Source organism: Cnephaeus nilssonii (assembly GCF_951640355.1).
Source record: "Cnephaeus nilssonii genome assembly, chromosome: 6".
NCBI classification, from domain to species: domain Eukaryota; kingdom Metazoa; phylum Chordata; class Mammalia; order Chiroptera; family Vespertilionidae; genus Cnephaeus; species Cnephaeus nilssonii.
In genome coordinates, this window is record NC_137077.1 from 96455174 (window position 1) to 96477521 (window position 22348).

General features: G+C 38.9%; 1 protein-coding gene across 7 annotated transcripts in view; it reads left to right on the plus strand.

The window, feature by feature from the left end:
• The window catches only part of PAN3 (poly(A) specific ribonuclease subunit PAN3), a 161990-nt gene that overhangs the window by 23670 nt on the left and 115972 nt on the right, over positions 1 to 22348 (plus strand). For 5 of the 7 annotated variants that reach the window (XR_013813711.1, XM_079775195.1, XM_079775196.1 and 2 more), the window contains exons 3-5: positions 1194 to 1260; positions 4081 to 4151; positions 15778 to 15939. Coding sequence is in view for 6 of the 7 variants with exons in the window: in XM_079775195.1 (XP_079631321.1) it covers positions 1194 to 1260; positions 4081 to 4151; positions 15778 to 15939 (300 nt within the window). In the remaining variant the exon portion in view is untranslated. The remainder of the gene's footprint in view (positions 1 to 1193; positions 1261 to 4080; positions 4152 to 15777; positions 15940 to 22348) is intronic. The other 2 variants (XM_079775198.1, XM_079775200.1) reach the window with 1 other exon arrangement.

Consider the following 22348-nt stretch of genomic DNA (forward strand, 5'->3'; position numbering starts at 1 on the left):
TGGTTCCCAACCTTTCTTTGGCCATGCCCCACCTAAGCATAAAATCCTGATATGCCCCCTCCCCCCATGACACATAATTCTTATTATTCAAAAAGTGAACTCCTATTCACATGGAGGAAGCCTAAAAGGCCATTAACTTGGTCTAAACACACTTCCAAAGAACATGGCATCCATGAAAGAGAAAAATAAAAGAATGAAAGGACGGTTGAAGTACTGAGGGAGAAATCACTAAGAAATTGTTAAAAAATGTAAAGTGATATGAAAAAAATAGCAAATAAAGTTTAAAACATATAATAGGGAACTGAAATCATAAATATATCACAATATATATTTATATACTGTGTATGAGGCCCTTAGAACCATAAGAAATCCAAAAAAATTCACTTAATAATTTATTCTTGAATTGCCCCCCTTAAAAATCTAATTGCCCCCCTGTGGGACATGTGCCCCATGTGGGTACCACTGATCTAAGTCTTCATTTATTCCTAAATTTATTTATCAGGAGGACGTGGGATTTTAGATAAAGAGGTAGTTGGGATATAGTTAAGGCATCTTATCTCCTTTAGGGTTGGAGTAGGGTGAGCTTTCAAGGGTGGGGTTAAGGTTGGGACAACCATGGAGTATGTAGAGATAGATAGGAAGAAACTAGTTTCACTCCTCTGTGTGTTTTGTGGTTGTGGGATGAAGGCCTTTCATGATGGAGATACACCATAGAGATTATGGAATGTGTTGAGAAACCGTGAAACATTTAGGGAACAGTGAATAGCCTAATTTTATAGAGTCTCTAAGGTACACGAAGGATAATATGCGTTGGGAGAAGATATTAGAGAGCATTTCTTTATATGTAGTCACTTTACATCTTGAATGGATATTGGAATTTAAATTTTATGGACAAGGAAATTTAGTAGTTAGTTATATGTGTCTTGCCCAGGCTGATAAATTAATAGAAGTGCAATTCAAAATAGGTCTGCAGCTTTAGTTTTAAACACCTGACTAGTGAATAAAATTTTCATTTGATGTGTTATGCAGAGTGGTTGGAAGTTTTTGCATAGATGATTGTAATCCAAGTAGCAGTGATTAGAGTATTAGTAATGTGAAAGATGGATAGAGGGGAAGAAGCAAAGAAAGTTAGTCTTAATTGGTTGAATATTCTTAATTCTAGTGATATCATGTATCTATATTTTCTTTTTCAGAGAATGACTAATAGTAGCAGCTCCCCAAGCCTTCTAAATGACAGTGCCAAGCCATATGCAGGCCATGGTAAGGCTTGGTTCCTTTTCCTCTCTTATATGTATGTTTCTTACTCTAAAATCAATATGTCCATTGTAGAAATTTTGAAAGTTGTGGACAGGTATAAGGAAGAAAGTAAAAAATGATCTATTATTTCATATTCAGGAACTATTAAAATTTGTATTATATATACACTGGAAGCCCAGTGCATGAAATCGCGTGGCCCCATCCACCGCACAGCCTCACTGTGCTCGCAGCCCTGCCCACCTTCACGCGCCTTGCAGTGCTCACAGCCTCCTGGTGACCAGTCCTTGGTTGTTCCGCTGTGACGGTGTCACGACCACAGGGTTTTTATGATAGAGATAATACATAGCAGTACTTAAGTATATACATTGTAATACTTAATTTCAAGATCACAGTCTATCTAGTAAAAGTAATATGCAAATTGATCATCACTCCAACACACATGTGGTCAAAGATGGCCTCCCCCATGTGGACACAATATGGCCGCCACAAGATGGCCGGCAGGGGAGGGCAGTTGGGGGTGACCAGGCCTGCAGGGGAGGGCAGTTGGGGGGGGGACCAGGCCTGCAGGGGAGGACAGTTAGGGGCGACCAGGCCTGCAGGGGAGGACAGTTAGGGGTGACCAGGCCTGCAGAGGAGGGCAGTTGGGGGTAACCAGGCCTGCAGGGGAGGGCAGTTGGGAGGGACCAGGCCTGTAGGGGAGGGCAGTTGCGGGGGACCCAGGCCTGCAGGAGAGGGCAGTTGGGGGGGACCAGGCCTGCAGGGGAGGGCAGTTGGGGGGGGGGGGGACCAGGCCTGTAGGGGAGAACAGTTGGGGGGGGACCCAGGCCTGCAGGGGAAGGCAGTTGGGGGGACCAGGCCTGCAGGTGAGGGCAGTTAGGGGTGACCAGCCCTGCAGGCGAGGGCAGTTAGGGGAATCTGGCCGGCAGGGGAGCAGTTAGGTGTTGATCAGGCTGGCGGGGGAGTGGTTAGGGGGTGATCAGGCTGGCAGGCAGAAGCGGTTAGGGGCAATCAGGCAGGCAGGCAAGTGAGCAGTTGGGAGCCAGTGAGAGGGATGTCAGATTGGAGAGGGTACAGGCTGTCCTGAGGGACACACCCTCCCCCCCCCCCACCGTGCATGCATTTCGTGTACCAGGCATCTAGTTAAATATATTTTAATGGATAGTTCTTGATCATTATAAACTGAATGCTATTATTTCTCTTCATAATTTTCTGAACTATTTTTGTTTTTATTCTTAAAAAACAACAACAATTAATTATACTCCAATATTTGATTATGTGTATGAATCTGTGTTCATATTTTGAGTTGTTTTGGAAACATTCTTAGATATGGAATTACTGTTTCAAAGATTATGGACATTTTTAAGGCTTTTGATATAGAAGTTCCAGGTATCTTCCTGTATCCTTTTTAAAAAATAAATGTTCAAGGATTTTTTTTGGGGGGGGGGTAGCGTTGTTGATCTTCATTGGAGGATTTTTTTCCTATTGCTTTTTAGAGAGAGTGGAAGAGAGGGAAGAAGAGTGGAAGAGAGAGAGAAACATCAATATGAGAGAGAGACATTAATTGGTTGCCTCTCACATGCGCCTGGACGGGGGCTGGGGATCGAACCTGAGATTCTTCGGTACAACTACAGACTCACACTGGCCAGGCCAAAGGATGATTAAAAAAAAAATAAAAATAAGAATTGAGTATTAAGACTGCATCAGTAAAATGTTAACAGTTATTAATAATGGTGACAATAAGATTTGCATGTGGATTATTTCCATTTTTTGTTTTGTTAATCCTCACCAGAGGATATTTTTCCATTAATTTTTAGAGAGAGTGGAAGGGAGGAGGGGAGGGGGAGAGAGAGAGAGAGAGAGAGAGAGAGAGAGAGAGAGAGAGAGAGAGAAACATTGATGTGAGAGACACATTGATTGGTTGCCTCCTGCACATGCCCGGGGGATTAAGCCTACAACCGAGGTATCTGCCCTTAACCGAAATCGAACCCAGGACCCTTCAGTCTGTGTGCTGATGCTCTTTCCCCTGAGCCAAACTGGTTGGGGTATGAGGTTTCTTTAAATGAGAGTATTTACTATATATTTTATAGGGTTTTACAGATAATTTAATGAGAAACATAAGATTAACTTAAAGCTCAGAATTGAAGATAAATATTTTAATTTGTATTATGCACACCTTTTCAGAAACTTCTGATTTGTTAAGTGGAAAACAATTTAGACTTACACTTTTGTTTGTAACTTCTGACCATAGAATAATAGAACTCTGAATCTGTAAAATCTTTGGATTTCCTGATTGTGTTTTAAAACTTAATTTACCTTTTTTAAATAAGAATATAAAATATCTGTGATAAACTTAAAAGTGTGGAATATTTTATAGAGTAGATGGTTTTAGGGCCTTGTCTAAGTGTTAAAACCAAGAGTGATCACTCAGAGTATAGCTGACTACCTCTCTGTCATCTCTAAATAAACATTTATTGCAGGTAGACTTCCTTCATAAACACATTCATAATAACATGGTTAAAAGCCATCTTTTTTGTTTTCTGTTTGATTTTTCTTTTAGTTTTAAGCAAATAGAAGCATCCTAATCTGCTTAGCTTCTTGAATAAATGTGTACTGAGTATTGGCTGAATGCAGTATTCTCCAATTTGTGTTTTATTCACTCAGAAAATATTTGAATATCCACTGTATTTGAGGCATTGAGTTTAACTGTTAGTGTAGTATGTGATTTTCATTACTTTTGTAAGCATTGCCAAGTTAAACATTTATTATTAGACTTGTGGGTTACCGGAGTTATCTGTTTGGAAACTTACATAACTTACCTTCCAGATCCTCTCACTTCACCTGCTGCATCCTTGTTTAATGACTTTGGTGCCCTCAACATCTCTCAGAGAAGAAAGGTAGGTGAAATTGAAACTTATTTGAAGCAAAATGGAATATAGAAGTGATACTACTCATTACCTATATCATGCAATATTCTCTTAAGTGGGGAGAGGGCTTTTCATGGACTGTAGTATTTTTCTTTCTTTTTGTTTACCCTTTCTTTGTTATATATCTCCTGTATGTAGAATTTTATTTCATCTGTGTGCATGAAATAGAAACATTTTATGTAAAGGCTTGAAATACTTCTTATTTTTGTATGTATTAAGATACTTTAGTATTCTGTTTTTAAGATAACATCTAATTTGATGTAGTTGCTATCGATGTGACTCATTTTAGGTATATTGATTATGTTTTTTTTCTTTTCCTTTTATTAAATTTATGGGGTGATAGTGGTTAATATGATCATACAGGTTTTAGGTGTGGGTTTCTCTGTTACAAGATCTGCATATTGCACTGTGTGCTCATCACTCAGTCAGATCTTCTTCTGTCACCATATTTGATCATGTTTTAACTTTATTTTCTGACTGCTTTGTCTAACTTTCAAAGATTTCTACCCTAATTTAAACTACTTCTTACAAGGCAAACTTAAAATCCCTAACTTTTCATAATTGGCCCAACTGTTTAAAAACAGTTTAAAATCTCTTAAAAACATTTTGTAAAACTTGGTGGAAATTACTATAAAGTTATAACTAATTCATTTTCCTAAGTAATGAAAGAAAGACCCAGAAGAAAAGAATATTAATTTTAGAAAACTGATATAAGCTTAAAATGCTTTTAGGAGGTATCTGATTAGAGGCTGGTATAAAATGAAATTCAAGAAGACTAGATATTTACAAGATAAAAAATTTATGGGGTCAGGTATGAATTATATCAGTACCTCATGTACTTAGTATTATCTTCATTTTGAAACAGTTGAGAACAAGGAGGTAATTAATTACAAAATGCTTTTAAGCATCTGTAATTAATAGACTAAAATGTATGGTTTTGATTTTTTAGACTTTCTTAAAGGTTTCACCAGGAACATATTTACTCTTGCATATGGTATAAGTGGAATAGAGTTGGATACAAGCAGGCTCATTGGCAGTAATAAGAAGTGACAGTAGACAAAGCCAGTAAAATGCGGAAAAGCAGAAACAACCTAGAAATCAATTTATCTGGACCTATTTAGTGTAGGGGAAACTAAAGTGGTCTTAGTGGTCCCTCTAATGGCCTTTTCACATCCTTGAATTAATAATTGGTTAACTGTTTTAAGTAGTGTTTCTGATGTATGAATAGAAGGTTAAAGTAGAATGGCAAATAAATACAAGTATTTCTAATATGAGGATTTGGTGCACACATTATAGTAGAAATATATGACTTAGAGGTACTGATGTTATTTTTGAGAAAATAGTAAAAATCACTGGAGACTCAAAAAAGGAAGATATAGTGTGCATCCTTTTAAAATTTACTTTAGTAAAGAAAAATAATAAAGTATTACTACAAATATGACCTCAATATTTGGAGCGATATTAGAATATATTCTAATGGAAACAGATTAATATAGCTGCGATTTTTGAGGTCCTGGATCTCTAGCTTTGTGACCTCGGGCCAGTTTTCTAGAATATAATCTTCACACCTGTGAAGTGATGAGCATGGCCTGGATAATTGCTTTCTTTCATCTCTAAAATTCAATGTCTGTCCAAACTAAAAGGACCTATGTGTCAGTCTCTACTTATAAATTTAGAGTTCACAGAGTATATCTTAGAAGGACCATATTTTCTTGCCATTTACATTTAAAATAATATGTAGGGACATAGATTTTTTTCAATAGTGGGCTATATATACTTAGTAATCTGAGAGTGCAGGTTGTATATATTTTGAAATTATTCATGGTTGAGCTTAGAAGGTTTAAAATCTCTATATTAGAAGTACTCTTGGCATAAGATATTGCATGGCACACACTGAATTGAAGGCATATGGAAACTGTCTATTTTGTTATAGTAATTCATAATATATATTTAATGATGTAATTTTAGTGGAAGTAACTCTAATTTATGTAAATATTTAATTATAATTCCATGTTGATCTAAGCAGGCTATCATGATTGCTTAGTGACATTTTTATTTGACAGTGGTATCGAAGAACAGGTATTTAGGCCATACTTACTAATATTTCATAGCTAGTTAGGTAAATTATTTTCTGAAAGACTCAGTTGGGTGAGTCCTTGGTGTTGCTTTTTCTTTGCCTGTCAGTATATGAATTATTGGATCCGATTAGTTAATTATTTTTATTGTAGGCAGTCTTATATGTGCTATGTGGAGAATTTAAGGATAGAATGTTATTTTTCCTGCTTTCCTCAAGTCTAACTGAAGAGGCAATACATGAACCTACTAGAGAACATTTATACAGCAGCATGCTAATTAGTGCCAATTTAGAAATCTTATGATTGCTAAGTAGCAACAAATTCTCCAGATTCAGAAGAGTTTATGGAGAACTTCTATAACAATTTGATAATTCAGCAATATCCAGTTATGTGATCTTTTTTTCTAGCAATTCATCTTTATTTTATCAAAGTATTGGACCATGATATATAGGAAAATTTAAAAAATATATTTCACAATGTTTTGGAAGCAGTAATTTTTTTCTTCGTTTTTCACAATAGGAATACATACTTTTATAGATAGAACAAATGACGATTATTTAAAAATGTGTATAATTATAGCTGGCCAAGGGTGGTGGTAGAAAAAATTGAATTATGGCTATAAACTTGATGGGGGAGTTAAGCTTTAACACACTGGAGATGGAGTTTTGTTAAAAATGGGAGTTAATATATAGGGTGTCCCAAAAATGTATACACACTGAATAAATATAAAGACAGTGTTATTGAAATACATTTCATTTTCAGAATTAAGCTATCAGCTGTTAAAATTGTGTATACAGTTTTTTGGATACACCCTGTATTAATACGAGCAATACATGTGGAGACCTTAATAGTAAAATAGATAAGGTTGAGAACTGATATGATAGGAAAAGACTTGAGAATGAATCACAAATGTGATCTAGTCAGCAGTAAAATTTTTGGTAAGGAATCTTTTGGGACAAAGAATCTTTATAACAAAGTTAGATATTGAAATAGAATTTAAAAAAAGTTATTTATTTATTTATAGAGAGAAGAGAAAGAAAGAAAAAACATCAGTTTGTTGTTCTACTTATTTATGCATTCATTGGTTGATTCTTGTATGTGCCCTGACTGGGGATCAAACCCACAACCTTGGCGTTTTATCAGGATGATGGTCTAACCAACTCAGCTACTCAGCCAAGGCCTACAAATATTCTTAACTGAAGTGATTCAGCATGACAGTTTGCTAACTGTTCTTGCTAAGCTCTGAGTTTTTATGTAGGGCAACCCCAGATAATTGAGACAAATCCTAGCCAGTGATGGCGAACCTATGACACGCGTGTCAGCACTGACATGCGCAGCCATTTCCGATGACACGCGGCCGCTGAGGCGGCCGCGTGCCGAGGATGAAACATTTGCGAAATAATGTTTTTTCCTCAAAGTGACACACTACCTGAGTTATGCTCAGTTTTTTGGCGAAGTTTGACACACCAAGCTCAAAAGGTTGCCCATCACTGTTAGGCAAAATTTCAAAATTAATGTCTGGCATTCTTGGTTTCTCCTTTTATATCTTTCTTGGCCCTTCTCTGCTCTCTTTTTCAGTCATCTAGTCATTATTCTATTCTTCTTCTCCTCTCCACATTTTTAAGTAAAATAGGCTCAAGTGCCTGTCATTTACTTTCCTTGTTAGTTGTACTTTAGGATGCTATTTCTATCATACGCAGCTTTACCTAGGCATTTGCATTTTATTTCTAATAGTGAGATAATAGATTTTCAATTTTGTAAATTTTTAAGGTTTCAATAACAAGCAAAATTCTTTGGGATTAGGGGACAAACATTTCTGGAGTATCATGTTTATTTTTTCTGTTCTTGATTTTAAAGCTTTTTGTTAGGATAAGGGAAGGGGAGTCAAAAGGAGCTGACTTATGGTGTCTTTTTTGAGAAGGACTCTTTTTCCAGGATCTGGCTCATAGTAGAGCTTAAAAATATGTTTGTGTGAATATGTATATCTTGTTCTGCTATATTTGATATAACATATCAGTTTTTACTTAGTAGCATCCTCTTTTTTCAATCTCTCATCCTATATGTGATTGGTGTATTAACGCCACAAATTAAAAGATCTTTTTCATTTACGGATATTTACCTATCTGTGGATCTTTAACTGTGACAGTCTGTTTTTCTATAGAACTACTTTTTGTAGATCTATTCACCCACCCATCCCATCCTATTATTGTTATTTAAATAATGAAAATGTAAGACACTTAATATATTGTCATGAAAGGCCCACAGTTAATAATAATGAGTGACAAGACAAAATACAACATAATCTTTGAGGTTGACTTGTTTTGTTTTTTATTTTTAAAGTTTTTTTACCCCTGGAAATTAATTTACTTGATTTAAAAAATTTAAATGGTTTTAATCATTTTGGCGTCTATTTTTCCCTAGTGAGTTTACATTGATCACTGATGACTAATGGAATTACAATCTTATATTTACTTTTTATAATTACAAATACTATAAAATATCAGGATATTTACTTAATTGAGGGAAGACCATTGTGAGCCAGAAGAGATTGTAAAAGAAATGCAAGTTTATTTTCAAATAAATATATAGTATATTATAGGTCAAAGGTTCCTAATATTAGTGGACCTTCAGGAATGGCAGGAAGTAGGTTGATGAGTTGTTACTGCAAAAGGTAATGAATTAACATATTTATTAAGCATTATCTGAAGGGAGATAATATTTCATACATGGGTACTATTTTCTAAGTATATGAAGATGTTCTGATTAATAAAATGCAAATTATTTTAAAGTGTTATCCATAGCAACTTTAAGTCAGCATTCATTGTTTCAAAGTAGAAACAGTGAAAGCAACGTTACTATACAGGCAGTCCTCGGGTTATGTTGGACTCGACGTACGTCGTTTTGTGGTTATAAAAAAAAGTTCCATCATTTTGACGTATGTACATATGTGCTTTATGCTTTTTATTACTTATTTACCACAAGTAAAGGTCAGGAATTGTTATCTTTCTTTTAAATTTTTTTTACTGTTTCACTTCATTACTGCTGTGTATGTGCGCCATGTGAGTGACGTAGGTGCTTACGTAGGTGGGTTCCGACTTAAGTCGAAAATCGCATTACGTCGCACCGCAGGAATGGATCTTCGACGTAACCTAAGGACCTACTGTATTTTTGATGTTCAAAGGGGTTACTTAAATATTCAGGGCATTGGAAATTTTTTGTCGTCGGATAACAATTTGATTTCTCTCATCCTATATAATAAAAGGCTAATATGCAAATCAACTGAATGGCAGAATGACCGGTCGCTATGACATGAACTGACCACTAGGGGGCAGACACTCAACGCAGGAACTGCCTCCTGGTGGTCAGTGTGCTCCCACAGGGGGAGTGCTGCTCAGCCAGAAGCCGTGAGCTGGGCTTACAGCTGGCCGAGAGGGTGCAGGCCGGCTGAGGGACCCCCCCCTCCCCGCCCCCAAGTGCATGAATTCGTGCACTCGTGGGTCCCCTTGGCCTGGCCTGCGGGATTGGGCCGAAACCGGCTCTTCGACATCCCCCAAGGAATTCCGGATTGTGAGAGGTTACAGGCCAGGCCAAGGGACCCCACTGGTGCAGGGAGGGATTGGGAGGACAGGGAGGGACAGTGGGAGGGCTCCAGGGCCTGTCCGGCCCATCTCGCTCAGTCCCGCTTGGACCCCAGCTACAAGCTAACCTACCGGTTGGAGCATCTGCCCCCTGGTGGTCAGTGCATGTCATAATGAGCAGTTGAGTGGCCTTAGCATATCATTAGCATATTATACTTTGGTTGACCAGATGACTGGACACTTAGCATATTAGGCTTTTATTATATAGGATGATTATATCATATGTAGTAACATATGTTTGATGATCTGAAACCTTCTGGAGATGAGGCTGTTTTGTAATTTTACCAAAAAAGTTGTGCATTGAAAATTGGTCTGTTACTTGGTCACTTTAACTACATTTTCTATATAAGCAGTGGTATTTATAGACTTTTCTTTTGCTAGACCGTGAATTTTTAGGGGAAGAGAATAGAGCTTATCATTGTTTTTCTAGGAAGGGCAAAGAACCTTATGTTGAAATGTTGAGTAAATGAATGAATGAATGAATGAAAAAATATGTGTGTGGAATTAAAACAGTTTTTAAAGTTAGCTTTTACTGTTCTTTGACATAGTCTAGTTAGGAATGAGAGTTTACTTCTCTTAGTCTTAAACCATTGGAATGGGCTTTCATGGATTAGAGCAAAGATTTTTGAAGAGCCAGGACTTTGGGGACCATGAGTAATGAAGGCTCTAAGTATCTTGGTCAAGCTTTAAGGAGTTGGGCTGTTGAACTATTGAACCCCTATTCCTTTTTATCTGGGGGTGGGAGGGTGACTCCAATTTCTATTTGCACCACTAGTTGTTCCTTATCCAGGTCTTTTCTTTGACATTCTCTAGAACTTTACTTCTCAGCATGTGGTCACCAGACCAGCAGCACTAGCAGTCTTGGAAGATTTTTTGGAAATGTAGAATCTTGGGCTTCACAATTGACCTACTGAATTAGAATCTTTATTTTAACAAGATGCCTAGACGATTCATATGTTCATTACAGTTTGAGGAGAGCTGATCTAGAGTACATGATCAGACTTGCTTATCCTTGAAAACTTGTTCAAGCCCTAAGTTATTTTTTAAATATCCAATAAAAAGGGCAACACTATAAATAAAACAGTTATCTTATTTATGGTGTTTATTTAGAGTTTGTGAAGAATGATAAAAGTCAGTCACTTTTGTAGTGAATCTTGAGATTTGTATGTATTAGAGAGAGAGAGAGAAAGAGAGAGTGAGAAAGAGAGAGAGAAGGAGGAGGAGGAGCCGGAGGAGGAGGAGGAGAGAAGGCCAGTTATAGGCTCTGCTGGATATTTTGCCAGAGGAGCAAAAAGAGATGTCGAATTTTGGTGTATAATATTGACTTACTAGAAGGAGGAAAAGAAAAGCTGGTTATTTACTAATAGGACTTGATAGGATTAACTTAGGGGTAAACAAACATTTCCCATCAAATTTTGTTTTGCCCTTTTTATTTTCTCATCTTCCATTTGGCTTTTCCATTTCCCTCATCCCCAATAGCTGTTTTTAACCTAGCAGCTCCATCTCCATTTCCATTTCCTTAGTTCACATCCTTTACCAAGACCAGGGTTCTCAAATGGGGACAGTTTTTTTTTTTTTAAATTAAATATGTTTTTATTGATTTTAGAGAGAGGGGAAGGCAGAGGAAGAGAGAGAAAAACATCAATATGAAAGAGAAACATTGATTAGTTGCCTCCCACACGTACCCAGACCAGGGAATCAAACCTGCAACCTGGACATGTGCTCTGACTGGAAATCCAACCTGTGACCTTTTGGTGCCTGAGAAGACCATCAACAAATCTAGCAACACTGGCCAGGGATCAAATGGGGGCAGTTTTGATCCCTTTCACCAAGGGGACATTGAAGATATTTTTGGTTGTCAAAACTGGTGCTGTTGTACTCATGGCACAGTGGGTAGAGGCCAGGATGTTGCTAGACATCTTACAATACAGGACCTGTACAACAAAGAATTACCCAAAGTCTACTGCTGAGGTTGGGAAACTTACTTGGATTGCTGCAAGTGTGCAGCAATTTGTCTACCTGTTTCCAGTTTACTTCTCATTGTTAAGTTTTCATGAGTTTCTTGGTGTCCATGGAATGAAGTCCAAACTCCTTGCCATCTAATCTAATAATAGACAAATATGCAAATTGACCACACCTTCGCTACGCCCAAGCCACGCCCACCAGCCAAGCCACGCCCATCAACCAATCAGGACGAATATGCAAATTATCCTAACAAAGATGGCGGCTAATTTGCATATCGTGACAGCGTAGAAAGAAGCCAAGAGCTGCAGAAGGGAGCAAAGCTGCAGAGAAGCAAGCAAGCCGGGGGGAGGAGAAGGGAGGAGCGGAGGCGGGGCCGGGGGAGAAGGAAGTTGAGCAGGCGGGGCCGGGGGAGAAGGGGTGGGGCCGAGGGAGAAGGAAGGAGCAGAGGCGGGGCCGGGGGAGAAGGGAAGAGCGGAGGCGGGGCTGGTGGAGAAGTTAGAAAAGCAGGGGGGCTGGCGGAGAAGGCGGGGCGGGGGAGAAGGGAGGAGCGGAGGCGGGGCCGGGGGAGAAGGGAGGAGCAGGCGGGCTGGCAGAGAAGGCGGGCTGGGGGAGAAGGGAGGAGCGGAGGCGGGGCCAGGGAAGAAGGAAGGAGAGCGGGCTGACGGAGAAGTTAGAAAAGCAGGGGGGCTGGCAGAGATCGCGGGGCGGGGGACAAGGGAGGAGAGCAGGCAGGGTGGGGTAGAGTGCAGCAGGAAACCCTATTGCAGGATTTTTCCTGCAACGGGAACGCTAGTAGGATATAAAAGAATTCATGTTGGTTTGTTTTTATTGCTTTCAAACCTCATCTTTTGCTCTTAAGGTTGTCCCTCTATTAATAGGAGACTTAATACTTACCATAAAATAGTTTTCCCTTAACACCACGGTGCCTTTATGCCTCTACCTACACATTTTTCCTAGCCTATAATATAGCTTGCTCGCCCTATCTATCTATCTATCTATCTATCTATCTATCTATCTATCTATCTATCTATCTATCTCTATCTAGGCATATTTAGTACTCCTTCAAAACTGCTCAGGCCTTCACTTTCTCGTTGAAGCCTTTGTTTCTGCACTGTTGGTACCTTGATTATATGTGCACTTACTTTATCACAGTGAATGTGTTCTGTTTGCATGATTTTGTTACCTACTAGATTATGTCCTCTTTTTGAGGGAAAGGTGAGTGCTTTATTTTATTCATTATTGTATTCCAAGTACTTAGAACTGTTCCTGATACAAAGTAGGCTCTTAAATGATTAGTTGAAAACACATTTTTTTATAATAGTTCAAATAATTTAGAAATTAGTTTACAAATGAGATTTTACTATAATTTACTTTCTAGGCAATGAGACTTATATTTAATATTTTTGCCTCACCTTACTTTCTATTGCTGTCCTCTCTTTTCAGATACCATTTTGTCTTCTGCTGCTTATAATGGTATTTTGGATGGTATTTTAAAAAAGTAGCATCTAGGTCATATCACTCAGTATCACATTAGATGAAACTTTAATTGCTGGCTATTTATTGAAGAAACTTAAATCTGTAATGGCACATGTTTGGAGATCTCTTTTTACCTAAAAGGAAAAATCCTTAGGCTAATTACAGGTTTTGGGGGGATAGGAAAGAGGTGGAGGAGTGATGAATTCTTCTTTGGAAAAATAAAAAACGTATAATGATAGCTGTTAAGGGAGGGAGAATGGCACATTAGATTAACCCTTTTTCTATGTTGCTAATGCCTTTCTATGTAAGAAAGTAAATTTTCAGGTCAAAAGCAAGTCTGAATTTGTAAAGGATCTTAACAGAAGAACATTTAAAGCAATAATTTTCTTGCTTTCAAATATATGACTGGAATTTAGGTGTCCTTGTATAAGTCCTATTTGACAGGTTGTGTGTGTTAAATAAATATTCTTTGATATGTTGAACTTTTTCTAATAGGATAATCCTTAGCCCAGACATTCTCTAAAACGTAAATTTTAAATTAGTGAAGGCTTAATTAAGGTTATATTATTTTTGCTGTATATAAAATCTTTATAGTTGTGAGCTCTAGTTACTAGAAATAACTCGTTTAAAATTTTCATTTGTAATATGGTTTTGAAGGCTACATTTTTATTCTCATCTACAAAAGTTGCTTCTGATGTAGACATAGAGGGTAATTGAATTGGTTCATGATTGCCTAGAGGTGGAAATATTTTACCTTCATGAAAGTTTATCCAGTGCTATAATAATTGGGTATGTAGGTAGTATTGTTGCCTTTCTTATGCAAGTTAAAAAACTTTTTTTCCTCCTTAAACCAAAGACAGCATAGTGGAGGGCCTTTTGTGGAGTGGAGAATGTAAGTTGCATAGAATTATTTCCATTGGCATAATTTACAAGATCATTTTGAAATTTAGGAATCAAGTGTTTTCTTCAGATTGTTTTTATTCTGGAATAAATATTTTTTACATATTTGTCTGGTTTTGACACCTTTTATGAAGAAAGTTAATTTAATTATTTGCTTTAGCAGTCTTATGACAGAACAACGAGTAAACATAGATTTTTAAAATTTCAGGTCTTAAATTAGATACCTTCTCAAGAATGTGTCATTATTCCTTAAAGGAAAAATATATATACAAATTCCCTTTAAGGTTCAATTTAGTGCAAATTTGATATAATTAAGAGAAGTAAGATGGTGGAAACTGTAATTAACATTCACATAATAAAAAACCCTGCCAGTCACTAAGATAGTTTACTAACTTTATTATCTTACCTTATAATAGACAAATATGCAAATTGACCGCACCTTCGCTATGCCCAAGCCATGCCCACCAACCAAGCCACGCCCACCAGCCACGCCCACCAGGAAACCGTCGCAGGGACGTTGGGGTGTGGCGGAGCCCAAGGCCGGGAAAGCCTCGGGCAGAGGCTTTCCCAGCCTTGGGCACCAGCGGGGAGTCTGCACGGATCGCAGGAAACCACTGGGGGTCGGCTCCTGCGATCCTTAGCAGGGATGTTGGGTGCGGCCAAGCCCAAGGCCACCGCTCGGGGCCAAGCCCTGAAAGAAGGCAGAAGGTGGTGGCCACAGCCAAGGCCTGGGTCCCCGGTGCCGGCAGAAAACTGGTGCAGGCAGCCAGGTGAATGAAGGTCTATTGCACGAATCTTCGTGCAAACGGGCTACTAGTATATAATGTTAGCCAGTGAATTCATCCTTTTATTGGACAGTTTATTTAGCATCAGTCTGTTCAAATTACTGAGATTTATAAGACCATTGTTATTTGTGTATTTTTATTTAAAGTCTGAGGTTATTTCTTTTCATTGAGTACTTTAAGTTGAATGCCCACTTCAAATAGAATGACTTGTATTCTGGTCTAATGTGCATAGAGTTTAAAAATTTTTTAAAAAAAGTATATTCTTTAGGCTTTAGCTTCTTCTTTTAAGTGGGGTAGTTCTCAGTAGGAATTGAGGCAGTGATATAGGGAGCAGAAAAAAGTATAATTTGGAGAAAATTTTTTACTTGTATTTTGTGCCCTTGAAGCCATTTCTTCATATTGCAGTGAGAATAGGTAAGTGCCAGTGGAAAAATTTTTGCAAAGCATTTACTTTGCTGATAAGTTAATTTCTGTTCATTAAAGTCTTATCAACTTAGATTATAATGTATTTCTCTAAAACATCTGTTGCTTTATATAATATTGCTCTTCAGCCTGTTAGGACTGTGGGTTATTTTGGAGGTGTGTATTGGGGGTGGGGGTGGGAAATGCTGGGTGGTGACAAGGAAATTAGAGGGAGTGTCCTAGAAATTTTGTTTTCTATCTCACCATTCCTGGTATCTTCTCTGTTAGTTGTGCTAGTTTAGATTAGTGTGGGGGATGTTAGGAGTGGCCTGGTTTCTTTCCTTCTTTTTCCTAGCCAAGAAAGTATCGCCTGGGGATGCTGGAGGAGAGGCTAGTTCCGATGGGATCAAAGGCACGAAAAGCAAAGAACCCTATTGGCTGCCTTGCTGACAGGTGTAAATCAGGAGTACCCATCAATATGGTTTGGTGGAACAGACTCACAGAAAACAATTTACAGGTAAAAATAATTTTACTAGACATTTTTTGAAAGTGAATATTTTGGCTGCTTTCTGTGTCTGTGGGGTGGTGGGTGTGAGATTGGGTGGCTTAGATCAGTGGTCGGCAAACTCATTAGTCAACAGAGCCAAATATCAACAGTACAACGATTGAAATTTCTTTTGAGAGCCAAATTTTTTAAACTTAAACTTCTTCTAACGCCACTTCTTCAAAATAGACTCGCCCAGGCCGTGGTATTTTGTGGAAGAGCCACACTCAAGGGGCCAAAGAGCCGCATGTGGCTCGCGAGCCGCAGTTTGCCGACCACGGGATTAGATGATATACATAGGTGATTTTTTTTAAATGAAAGTGAGGCTAGTGGCCCATTAACCAACAAAATGATTTTGTTTGGTGGCTTTTTTTTTAGATTTCTCTGCTTGTATATTTTCCTGTTCTTTTATTAAATTTAATTTTTTCCTTTTGGATCTTGTTAACAGTTAATAAGATTTAAAATATTATTATTTATTGATTTGAGAGAGAGAGAGAAAGAAAGAGAAAAAGAGAGAGAGAAAGACCTATGGTTTGCCTCTCACATGAGCCCCGTCTGGGGATCGAACCCGTAACCTGGATATGTGCCCTGACTGGGAATCGAATCCACCACCTTTTGGTGTATGGGACGACATTCCAACCAACTGAGCCATACCAAGCAGGGCAAGTTTAATTATTTTTAATACATGAAGTTATTCAAGGTACTACATTGAAAAATCATATTATAAAATTTATTATAGAAAATCTTATTTATTTGGAATTTAAACTACAGGAAGCTTCGTGGGTTTTCTTTTTTTTGTACATTTTCATTAGGAAATAAAAATTGTATGTGAACAAACTTGTCAAGTGTTTGCTCTAAAACCACCTTCAGTAGTATGCTGTCCTAGAGTTATGATAGATACATTTCAGTCTTTGACTCTGCCTTATGAGTGCTGAATAATGAAAATGAATTTTTATAACTCAAAGGCCAGCTTTGGTATGAAATTCTGTAGTACATACAAAATAATGGAATTATATTCAATTACTATTTGGATTATAATTATTATAGTCTTATTTTTAAAAATTGGTAATCCTATATAATAAAAGAGTAATATGCAAATTGACTATCACTCCAACACACAAGATGGCTGCCCCCATGTGGTCAAAGATGGTTGCCCCCATGTGGACACAAGAAGGCCGCCACAAGATGGCTGGCAGGGGATGGCAGTTGTGGGCGATCAGGTCAGCAGGGGAGGGCAGTTGGGAGGGACCAGGCCTGCAGGGGAGGGCAGTTGGAGGTGACCAGGCTGGCCAGGGAGGGAAGTTAGGGGTGACCAGACTGGCAAGGGAGGGCAGTTAGGGGTTACCGGGCCAGCAGGGGAGGGCAGTTGGGGGCGACCAAGCCTGCAGGGGAGGACAGTTAGGGATGACCAGGCTGGCAGGGGAGAGCAGTTCATGGTGACCAGGCCAGCAGGGGAGGGCAATTAGGGGCAATTGGGCTTGCAGGGGATCAGTTAGGCATTGATCAGGCTGGCATGGGAGTGGTTAGGGGGTGATCAGGCTGGCAGGCAGAAGTGGTTAGGGGCAATCAGGCAGGCAGGCAGGCAGGGGAGCGGTTGGGAGCCAGCAGTCCTGGATTGTGAGAGGATGTCTGACTGCCCATTTAGGGACATCCGTTGAGGGGTCCCAGATTGGAGAGGTTGCAGGCTGGGCTGAGGGACACCCCCCCCATGCACAAATTTTGTGCACTGGGCCTCTAGTTGTATAATATAGATCTATTAATCAAAATTTTAGTTTAGCTGGACGTAGTATATCTTTCCTCTCTGAGTAAATTTGTATTTTTAATATATTGCTAGCCAAAAGCCTATAATTCACATACACATACCATATACCGAAAAGATAAAACAAAGCTAACAACTTGGTTTTATTTCTGTCAATAAACTTGTATTATGAAGGGATTTCACAATATTTCGTCTGTTTAATATTAATATCTTAACAATACCCATGTTGCCTTGGACACAGAATAAAGAAGTTACTCTAAATATTGCAAAATGTGGTATTTGCCCAACTAAAGTTTTGGTAGAAAATATAAAGTGGTGTGTGTGTGTGGATTCACATAATCATATACTTACATTTATTTATTTTTAAAAATATTTTTATTGATTTCAGAGAGGAAGAGAGAGGGAGAGAGAGATAGAAACATCAATGATGAGAGAGAATCATTGATTGGCTGCCTCCTGCATGCCTTCTACTGGGGATCCAGTCTGCAATCTGGGCATGTGCCCTTGACCAGAATTGAACCCCGGACCCTTCAGTCCACAGGCCAATGCTCTATCCACTGAGTCAAACCGGCTAGGCCCACATACTTAAATTTAAGTGTAAAGTTTTGGATATGTCAATTCTGGGTAGCAGTAGAGTTTATTGAATTATTGTCTGAGATCAATAGGAGAGAGATTAGATGTGGATTGTTAGAATTTTCAGTTAAAAATATTTTTATTGATTTCAGAGAGGCAGAGAGAGAATGAAACATCAGTGATGAGAGAGAATCATTGATCGGCTGCCGCCTGCCTATACCCACTGGGGATCAAGCCTGCAACCTGGCCATGTGCCCTGACCAGGAAATGAACCGTGACCTCCTGGTTCATAGGTTGATGCTCAACCACAGAGCCACACTGGCCAGGCTTATTTTTCAATTTAAAAAAAAAAGTCTGAAAATAAATTGAACCCGAACTGTATAAGAATAGATATAAGTGGAACTGAAACTGCTTGTAGGTTGTGGAGTGAAACACTGATAAATACAGACATTCAACCTCACACAACTGCCCCTGTTCCCCTTACCCCAGTGGCAGTTTTCAGATACCTCTTTTTAGCACAATTTGAAAAATTATTAGGTTAGGACAAGAATATATGATAGAATTATGCTTTATTTTTCATTAAAACATCTAGTAATAGATTTGCTTTCCGTGTGAGGAAGATTGAATTGGTGTTATCTGACTTATATTTCAGATACTACTATTATGCTTCAAATAGTCCTTTTCCTTTAAGGATATAAATATTGGAGGGGCAGTAATACCTCACACTGTGAGTCTTATGTTAGAAAATACTCATCTGGTTTGGTCTCCATTACTATTTTTGTGGATTCCTAAATTGGGTACTTGGTTTGTTTATGTAGAGCAAAGAGTATGTTAGTACATAATTTTTTACTCTTGGGATTTTTATCTTTTTGTTGTATAAGAAAAATAATTTATATAAATATATTCTATACCAATATTTCTTTAGTTTTGTGTGATGTTTACTTTTCAATATTGTGTATTTTTCACATAAATTTTAAAGGGTTTGTATAGCCAGATATATTCATCTTTCCTGTTTCATTTGTTTCCTTTTCATTTAAAACTTAGGTCTTCTCAATTCTGAAATCAGAGAGATATTTATCTATGTTTTATTTTAGTAATTATAGCTATGTTTATTAAATGATTACTTTGTGCCAGGCACTGTACTAATATTTTTACATATATTATCTCTTTTGGTCTTCTGAATAGTTTATGGGACAAAAGTTATTAAATGAAGTATTTTCAGAGAAGCTAAGTAACATTAAGGCTAAGTAGTAGTTAGTAGAAGAGTAGAAATTTGAACCCATATTTGTCAGACTTCAAAATTCTCCATTTCTATGTGATATAGCTCTAGTTATATTAGAACTTCAATTGGTTTATCTAACTCATTGACTGAACTTTTTTGAGGATGAGAATGCATACATAGTTTTCAAGACATGGACTTGACTTATGCGTGACTATAACATTTGTAAGGTCAGCTTTTTTATCTTCTGAGGCATCATTTTCTCAGTGATCTTTAACTGGAACTTTAAACATTTCTTTACATTGATATCTTAATCTTACTAACATCTTTAGTAGTTTTTTTGTTGTTGCTGTTGCTGCTGAAAACAAAAGAAAACCAGCCAACCAACAAAAACCTTAAAATGGCAACAACAATAACAAAAAAGCCTTTTGCTGAAGGTTTCTACCTTTATTAGTCATAATTGCATATACTATATTTAGTGCTGGATATCTTTCAAGAGCTATGATTCCCAATCTTTTAGTGCTTAATAATCTTTTTATTTATTTTCTACCAAGAATCTCATAAATGAAAGAACCTGTCTACCAAGCATACATTTGTAACCTATAATTGGCTAATTAGAGAATAAAAGGAACTTAATATTTTTCTCTTAGGCTTTTGTAGCTTGATGGAAACGAAATTTGGTTTTCATGTGGCTGTTTGAAATATTGATAATGCCAATCTAGTCTCTATTACTATGTTTGTGAATTTTCTATGTGGAGACCCTTTGAATAGATTCAGTCTTTTCTCTGATTTTTTCTCCCCAAATTATTTTTTATCATTTTATTATTTTTTAAATCTGTATTGTTGAGAGTATTATAGATGTCCTCCTGTTTCCCCCCCTATTGCCCATCTCCACCTGGATCCCGTCCCACCCCAGGCCTTCACCACCCTATTGTCTGTGTCCATGGGTTACGCATATCTTCTCTAATAAAATGGTAATATGCAAATTAACCATCACTCCGCTACATAAGCCACGCCCACCAGCCAAGCCACGCCCACCAGCCAATCAGGGCGAGTATGCAAATTAACCCAAACCAAGATGGCTACAGCCACAGAGAGCAAGGTTTCCCAGGTAAAAGAGCAAGCCAAGCTTTCCATAGCCGTTGCAGGCCTAAGCCTCCACTCAAGCTACAAAGTTTCAATTATAGAAGGTAAACAAATTCAAACAAATGGCAACAGAATGGAGCTTGAGAGAGCAGGCCAGGGTTGCCGGCGGCAACAGGGGAAGCAAAGCTTTAAAGCACACCCTGGCCGGGCCCACCCGCTTAAGGCAACACAGTTTCAACTGTAGAAGGTGAATTAACTGCCACAGAGATGGCTGCTGCCCCAGAGGAAACAGCAGGCTTGGCTCTGCTCCAGGCTACAAAGTTTCAATTGTAGAAGGAAAATAAATCCCAGATACCAGGGCCTCCACTTAGGTTGCCAGGGGGCGTGGCTGGCCTGCAAACCACCACAGGCCCCTCGCTCAGGCCACCCCACGCCCCAAGGCAACCCCACCCTGATCCGGGACACCCTTCAGGGCAAACCAGCTGGCCCCCACCCGTGCACCAGGCCTCTATCTTATCTAATAAAAGAGTAATATACAGATTGATCATCACTGCAACACACAATATAGCTGCCCCCATGTGGTCAAAGATCCTGCCCCCATGTGGACACAAGATGGCCACTACAAGATGGCCAGCAGGGGAGGGCAGTTGGGAGGCACCCGGCCTGCAAGGGAGGGCAGTTGAGAGGGACCAGGCTTGCAAGGGAGGGCAATTGGAGGTGATCAACCCTGCAGGAGAGGGTAGTTAGGGGTGACCAGGCTGGCAGAGGAGGGAAGTTGGGGGCAAACAGGCTGGCAGGGGAGCAGTTAAGCATCAACCAGGCTAGCAGCGGAGTGGTTAGGGGGTGATCAGGCTGGCAGGCAGAAGCGGTTAGGGGCAATCAGGAAGGCAGGCAGGCAAGCAGTTGGGAGCCAGCAGTCCTGGATTGTGAGAGGGATGTCCGACTGCCCGTTTAGGCCCGATCCCACCAGGATCGGGCCTAAACGGGCAGTCGGACATCCCTCCAGGAGTCCCAGATTGGAGTGGGTACAGGCTTGGTTGAGGGACAACCCCCCGCCATGCACGAATTTTGTGCACCGGGCTTCTAGTATGCATATAAGTTCTTTGGTTAATCTCTTCCCTCTGAGATTCTTCAATCTGTTCCATGTTCCATGCTGGTTCTATTTTATTCATCAGTTTATTTTGTTCATTAGATTCCTTGTTTATTTTAAATTCAGTTGTTGATAGATTTGTATTATTGCCATTCTATTGTTCATATTTTTAATCTTTTTTTCTTTCTTTCTCTCTTCTTCTTAAGGAAGACCTTTAACATTTCATGTAATACTGGTTTGGTGGTGATGAACTCCTTTAGGTTTTTTGTCTCTATCTGATCTTCAATTTTAAATGAAAGCTTTGCTGGGTAGAGTACTTGGTTGTAGGTCCTTGCTTTTCATCACTTTGAATATATTTTTGGTTTTTTAATAAAGTATGTTTTTGTTGATTTTTATAGAGATAGGAGAGGAGAGGAGAGGAGAGGAGAGGAGAGGAGAGGAGAGAGAGAGAGAGAGAGAGAGAGAGAGAGAGAGAGAGAGAGAGAGAGAGAGAGAGAGAAACATTGATGAGAGAAACATTGATAGTCTACCTCCTGCATGGCCCTCACTAGGGATCGAGCCTGCAACCCAGGCATGTGCCCTGACTGGGAATGGAACGGTGACCTCTTGCTGCATGGGTTGATGCTCCACCACTGAGTCACACTGACCGAGCTCA